The 7,334-nt window shown below is 36.4% G+C and overlaps 1 protein-coding gene across 1 annotated transcript in view; it reads left to right on the top strand.

Moving 5' to 3' along the window:
* Positions 1-7,334, top strand: part of KITLG (KIT ligand) — a 75,507-nt gene that overhangs the window by 49,176 nt on the left and 18,997 nt on the right. Inside the window, 2 exon segments of the mRNA XM_040637810.1 lie at positions 4,308-4,478; positions 6,819-6,978. Coding sequence (XP_040493744.1) covers positions 4,308-4,478; positions 6,819-6,978 — 331 coding nt within the window.

The raw sequence follows: 7,334 nt of genomic DNA, 5'->3' as shown, positions 1-7,334 counted from the left end.
CGCATCTAAGACCGATGCAGAATAAATGTGTCAAATTCTTTCAGCTAATAAACCAGAACAACTTCTTGAATGAAGCAGGGGATGGAGAAAAGAAAAGCATGCCACACTGAGCAAGTCCCCAGGAAGTATGTGCAGCACACAGTTTCAGCCAGGGTCTCAAATGTATGGGTTCTGGGACTGCAGAGGTGTTATATCACATATCCTATATTTTCTGTTTTATATATCATATATGACCTATTTTAAATTTATGTGTGGTTTTAGAATGTGCATAGATATTTTCATTATTGCTCTTTGGAAGCAGTCCTATTCCTACTTAGTGTAGAATGCTTTCAAGTATAGTAGTTTCTGTATCTTTTATTTAATCATTTAGTTAAACATTAACTTGGTCATGGTGCTTTAAAATCCCGTAGGAGTTTACAGCTTTTAAACAAATCTTCAGTGGCGGTGGCATGGTCGCAGGTTAAGAATTAGCGAATGCACTGATGCAGTTAGCATTTTAGAATGATACATGTTACATAGGAACCGAAAGCGTGTTTTCCCAGTAGCCTTAGCCAGAGTTGCCGTAATTAACCCAGAAATGTAAGACGGAAGCTACCAAGAAAGAAGATAAGAAATTGAGAGTCTGGACTTAAGGAAACCCAGACAGATTTTCCTTTTCAAAGCAAGGAGTATATTTTGTTTTGTATGTATATTTAGGTGAATGGAACATTAAATTATATGTACAAGAATGTGAGGGGCACTTCTTTGGCCTCCTGTGTGGCTTTATCAGCTTTCCTAATTCTTCACATTCTTCTGCTAGTAAAATAGAGAATATTATTTGTATCTTACATTCTTCTGATGAGTGTTGTGAGTTAATATTTATACAGAACTATTTAAGTTTAAAATGGTCTCTCAAAGCTAAGGAATAGTGACAGTAATGCCTGTTATTAAGGCAAAGGGAAAAAATTACATTTGGGAAACTTACAGCCTTCAATCATCCATTTCCTAATCATAATCTTGGAAGAGTCGATAAGCGTATCTATTATCTCACAAATGAAATACTGAGTTTCCTGTGTTTCGTTCTCTTTGCAAATCATTGACTATATTTAATTAAAAAGAAAATATGAAACTGCTTGATGATCTAGTCAAAACTGGTTTTCTCCAATCCAGACAGGTCAAAACTGGCTGATATTTTTTTTTTCAGCCTCAGATCTATCTTTAATAAATCCAAGAATCCTAAAAAGCTAACATGTAACTCTTTCAGCAAATTAATGAAAAGATAGAACTCTGAATTGATTATACAGCTTTTTCCAAGGAAATTTGGCAAGAATGAATAATGAATGAAATACAATTTACAAGAGGTTTAGAAGTGTGTTTTCAGCAGTGTAGTAGTACAGAAGCTCCTATCAGCTAGCAATGAATTCCTCATAATTTTTAAAGGGCAGATTTTGGGCTAAGAGTGGATTGTGAGATTTCCAGGATTTAACTGTAAGAAATTATAAGTTAGGCTTGAGAATTTTGCTGGAAAAAGTTGATTGCTTCAGCTGTTGATTAGGTATGTGAAAGCTGGGGACTGGTGGGGGACTGTGGGTGGCCGTGAGGGAGTCGTCATAGCTAAATAAGAACTTGAATACAGAATGCAAACACAGAGTTCAGCTGAAAATAGAGATAAACAGAAGTGGTGGCAGTAAGCACCCCAGAGTTCCCTGGTTTAAAAATAAGAAACCTATAAACAAAATCGTTTCTACTTTAACCACAAAAAAGAAAAAAAAAACCTGCTCACTTAAGGCTTCAAGACTGCAGAAACTAAAGGAGTACCTTTGTTCAAAATGGGAATATGATTTTGGTTCTTCTGTGTCAGAAGATCTGAGGGAACGGGATAGGCAAGCAAATTTATTAAGTGGAGTGAAGACAGAGTTTAAAGAGACCAACACCTAGAATCTGCTTGCCACAGAAAAATTTGCACAATTACAACGGAATGAACTAATTGGGGAAGGCTGCCCTACCATATAAATGCTCTTCAAACAGTATTTGCAGTATGTGCTGTATCCCATATCCTAGGAAATCTGCCCCTTGCTGACAGGGCTGACTATCTAAAAGGGAATTATCATTGTTTAAATGGAGGGAGACTTGGAGAGCCATTCAGCCCCAAAGGAAAGACTGACATTTTGGAAAGAGACCTGTGAATGATGCAAATGTGAACTTACATGTGCTTAAGATAAGCACTGATTAAACAAAACAAAGAATCCATTCTGAACATACTTTGGAAACACACAGTCTTTGAGAACTTGGTTGATGAGTTGAGTGAAATGGCCTAATTGAACTAATTCCCATTTGGGGGTTTGTTTATTCTCCTTTTCTGAAGCTAGAGCCAACACTCCTGAAAGTTTTGAATGACATTTAGTGCTTCCAGGAATTGGGGCTTACCAATTCGTAGATAAACTGGTTTCCTTTTTGGCTGTGTTACATTAATTAAAACTGTTCTATTAAATGAATAGAAGATGGCCAGCCCCCTTGTATAATTTAGGATAAATTACTTGGCCTTCCCCCATAGAGATATTCTGCTGGTACAAAGAGAAATCAAGTTCAGTGGTTTGATTCATTTTACATGGCATGAGTCACTCCCTATGATTATAATATTTTTATTACAACAGAAGTTATTTTAAATTATTTAGGATCTTATAAGCCAAGGCAATTATTGCTATCCCCAATCTGATTTTCCTCACTTGTTACATTTTAGCAGAGTTTAAAAAAAAAAAAAAAATCAGAGCTTCTACTTAAAAGATCTTTATACAAGAAAACATAATGTTCAAATACACAAAGTATATGAACTTATTTTAAGTAATTATTTTAAGTTATGTTACACAAATTTAAAAAATAGAATAGATTTTAATAATACACATCAAGGAGATTTTTTTCTAGTAATCTAAACCTTTATTGGCCCAGAGCCATTTATAACAGAGGCTGGCAAACTATACCCTGTAGTCCAGATCCAATCCGCTGCCTGATTTTATACGGCCAGCCAGCTGAGATTGGTTTTTACAGATGAACATTTGCCGTCGATGTGATAATAGAGAATACTTTGAAACCCTGCTAACCAAAATGTTGACCCAAAATAACGAATTCCATTCTTCTTGGTAAACTTCTATTACAAAAGATTAAATTTGATTATTATGCAAAAGACATTATATTTATTACTACATTTTAATTTTGTAATAAAAGTTGTAGAAATTTGCTTTCTCTGTATATATGTACCTACATAATATCCTTTATTTTTGCCTCTTGGCATGCAAAGCCTAAAATATTGATTTTTTAGCCCTTTACAGAACATGTGGTCCCCTGACGCAGAGGATTTTTTCTCATTTTTTATTCACTCATGCATCTGTTCAACAAATAGTTTCTGAGCAACTTTTCACAAGCCACAGACACTGTTCTAGGCCATATTAAAAAAAAAATACTGCCTTCATAAAACTTACATTCAAATTATGTACATTATCTCCTTACAACTACCTTGTTCTGTTATTCCTGTTCTATAGAGAGGGTCAGAGAATTTATGCAGCTTGCCTGGAGTTTCTCAGCCAGAATCGATCCCAGTTTGACCTGACTGTACATATTTGAGCTTCTCGCCAACGGCAGGGCTAGCTCCATGGGCAAGGCTCCGTGCTTGGTGTAAAGCTCCGCTGTCACCGTCTTGTCATGATTCATTACTGAACACATTTTTGAACAATAAATACATTATCATTTTGCACTTGGCTCCACAAATTATGTCGCTGGTCCTGCTGCTAAGGCAAAAGTGCTTCTCTCAGACCACGTTCCTGCCAGGACTGTTGTTTTTTAAACATCCACATGAATTTATCTATGAAGAAGCCTTGGAATCTATCAAGTACTTCGGGAAAATAAGCTATTTTTAATCCGTTGTTTCATATTCCAGTTCACCAAAGACTGCAAGTCCTTGAGGTCTAGGACTCCCCCCTACAATGATTTTTTTTTTCTAACTCCCTCAGCATAAAGCTTTTCTAAATACAGTGTGAGTAAAGGGAGTAGACCTTGTCAAGGGTGAGACTTGGCTCCATCTTTAATTTACTTCCATGGAAGAGCAACATTCTTTACCGTCAATACTTTGGTCAGGTCTTTATTCATTTGCAAATTTCGAAGCAGGTGTTAAATCTGAGTTAAAAAAAAAAAAACACAAGAACTGACCTATTCTGATATAAGGAAGTTCTTTGTCCAGCAGCAACTGAAACATTAATGTCTTTGAAGCAGCGTGCTCCAAGTTTACTGTATTTACAATAGATTCCTTTATCTTCCTTTCTTTCATTTTCTTGCAGCCTAGTCATTGTTGGATAAGCGTGATGGTGGAACAGTTGTCAGTCAGCTTAACTGATCTTCTGGACAAATTTTCAAATATTTCTGAAGGCTTGAGTAATTACTCTATCATAGACAAACTTGTGAAAATAGTGGATGACCTTGTGGAGTGCATGGAAGAACACTCATTTGAGGTAACTTTGTATTCCTTGGGATTGCTTCTTACTGCTCTTCTCTAAGACCTATGCTGATTGCTGGTGGCAAGGGTGGTGGCGTCTTTGTGAAATTTTTAAATTTTTTTTAAGGTGAGCACAGAAAATAGGTGGTCATAGTCACACGGCAATGATACATTAAGGCTTAGATGTCACTTAATATAAAAAAAATTTATTCACACAACAATGTAAGAAAATAGCCTTTTATTTCACGAGTGAAGTCCTCATCACCCACCTTTTAGATTACAAATGTTCATTTACCTTTAAATGGAAAATTACCTATAATGAACAGTCAGACTTGCCCTCCTAGCCACAGTAAGCATGTTGCAATGATGAAGTGCACCTTAACATCTCCAGGTCATTGGCTGGTTAGCTGTCACCAGCTTCAGAATGTGGGCCTGGCAATGCTTTGAGATCGAAGTGTACGGACGAGGCAGTGTGCAGAGATTAACAAGAGGTGTGAGAGTTCAAATCCTGACTCGGTCACCAGTTACTTTTGTGAACTTAACGTCTCTGTGTTCACTTTCTTTATGCCTAGAATGAGGACAGTGACAGGATCCACCTCGTGGAGCTGACGTCAGGTGACTTGTGATCAGTGCCTTAGTACCATGTCTGGCAAAATAAATCTTAATACACATGTTTATGATTATTTTAGAATACCACATCTATAATAAACTAGGTCTTAGGAGACCTGCTTAGGCACAGAGTTCACAATTCAGCGTCTACCCCACAGGCCTTCTAGATGTTTAAACCCAAGGTTTTAAGCATGATTCTGTACTCTGCAACTTAAATACTTCTTCTCATCCAAATTCCAGTTTCTCTTCAAGACCCAATAGCTGTCCCGTTTGTGTTCAAACTCAGAATTCTTACCATACTAAGAGCCTCCTCACTGCATTTCATCACTTTTATTGCTTTACTTTCTCATTTCTAAATTAGTGTGTCTTACAGTCTGTGACAGAGTTAACATGTCTTTTTATATCGTATTGGTACAAATAGTGTTCTGATGGCAATAAGAGGTAGAGGTCACAAAAAGTAGGGCATATGAGGAACAGTGTCATGAAGGAAATAATCCACCCACTGGGGCTTGAAAGATGAGTTAGTGTTAGGTAAATAGTGATGTCAGGAAGAGCATCCCAAATACCAGAGAATATACACTTACTAATCCTGGCACTAGAACCCAGGTGGTGTTTCTCCGTTGTTTTGGAGATGGAGCTACTATGTATAAAGCACTTAGTGCGGTACATACCAAGTGCTACATAGGTGTTATTACCTACTTTTATTTACAGATAACCATGCATGCATGAATTCCTAAAATATAGTTTTCTGGTTTGCTTTCTTGGGGAATTTCTAGAAATTAATCATGTTCTTTATTCTTTTGAACTCAGTTCTTTTGCTCAGCATTATGTTTATAAGATATAACCACCACTTTGAAGCATATAGCTGAAATTAAGCTTTTCCTGCTTATAGAGTTGACTTAATATACCAATATTTATTAAACCACTCTTCTTTTTCATTTTTTTAAATTTAAATTCAACTGACCAACATATAGTACATCATTAGTTTCAGATGTAGAGTTCAGTAAATCATCAGTTGGTTATAACACCCAGTGCTCATCACATCACGTGCCCTCCTTAATGCCCATCACCCAGTCACCTCACCTCCAGCAACCCTCAGTTGGTTTCCTGTAGTTAAGAGTCTCTCATGATTAAACCACTCTTCTGTTGTTTGATGTAAGTGTTATATAACACTATTGCTAAGAACTTTCTGGTATGTCTCCTGGTGCATCTGTGCAAGAGCGTCTCTAGAGTATTCACCTAAAAGTGGAATTTCTGGGTTACAAAATGGGCACATGTCCAACCTTATTAGATGGTACCAAATGCACCAATTTATCTCATTCCACCAGTGTATGAGAGTCCCCCTGGTGCCATATTCTTGCCAATATTTAGTATCATCAGACTTTTTCATTTTGGGCTATTTGGAGCATGTGTTACAGAGGGTTTTTTTTTTTTTTAATGAGGAATAATTATTTTAATAAGCATCTCTAAAGAACAGTGTCTCTAATTTGTTGCTACCATTAGTTTGTTTTGGTTTTCTATTCACCTTACCCCCACCACCACTCCATTCCTTTATCTGGAGTTGAGCTCCAGACCAAACTGGATGGGATCACTATCTTACAGTACCAATTTGTATTATGTGTGTTAAAACAGTCGTCTGAAAGCGTTAGTTTTACTTGAATCTTTGGGGGGCATATTGATAGTTTTTTACCTTGACATCAGTTAAATCTGTAAACTATCTGAAAAATATAATCCTGTTTTCTTCTAGAATGTAAAAAAATCACCTAAAAGCCCAGAACTCAGGCATTTTACCCCTGAAGAATTCTTCAGAATTTTTAATAGATCCATTGATGCCCTCAAGGACTTGGAGACGGTGGCATCTAAAAGTAGTGAATGTGTGGTCTCTTCAACATTAAGTCCTGAAAAAGGTAAGACATAAGCATTTCCAATTTAAATGTCAAAAGTAAGCTTGAATCTTGTATGTATAGGTAAGAATCTACCTCTGACTCAAATATATGTGTAGCTAGAGAAAGATATATGTGTATATGTCTAATATAAAGACATATATCAATGGCATGAAGGAAGTGATCAGTTGATTTGTTGGTTTTCAAACCAAAGCAACAGTCATCATTTTCAAATATAAGAATTTTGTGTGGGTAAACAATATGGGAGATAGTGACTCATTTTTTATCTGATATTTGCTAGTATTGTGTAGTGTATGTTATTCTTCATTTCCAGTTTTCTTAATGTCCCCTTTTCAAATCTTTTCCTTAAGGTCTACCTC

The sequence above is a fragment of the Ursus maritimus genome, unplaced genomic scaffold, assembly GCF_017311325.1.
Source record: "Ursus maritimus isolate PB19 unplaced genomic scaffold, ASM1731132v1 scaffold_21, whole genome shotgun sequence".
NCBI lineage: Eukaryota > Metazoa > Chordata > Mammalia > Carnivora > Ursidae > Ursus > Ursus maritimus.
Note: the sequence above shows the minus strand (reverse complement) of the source record. Positions and strands in the feature narration are given on the sequence as shown.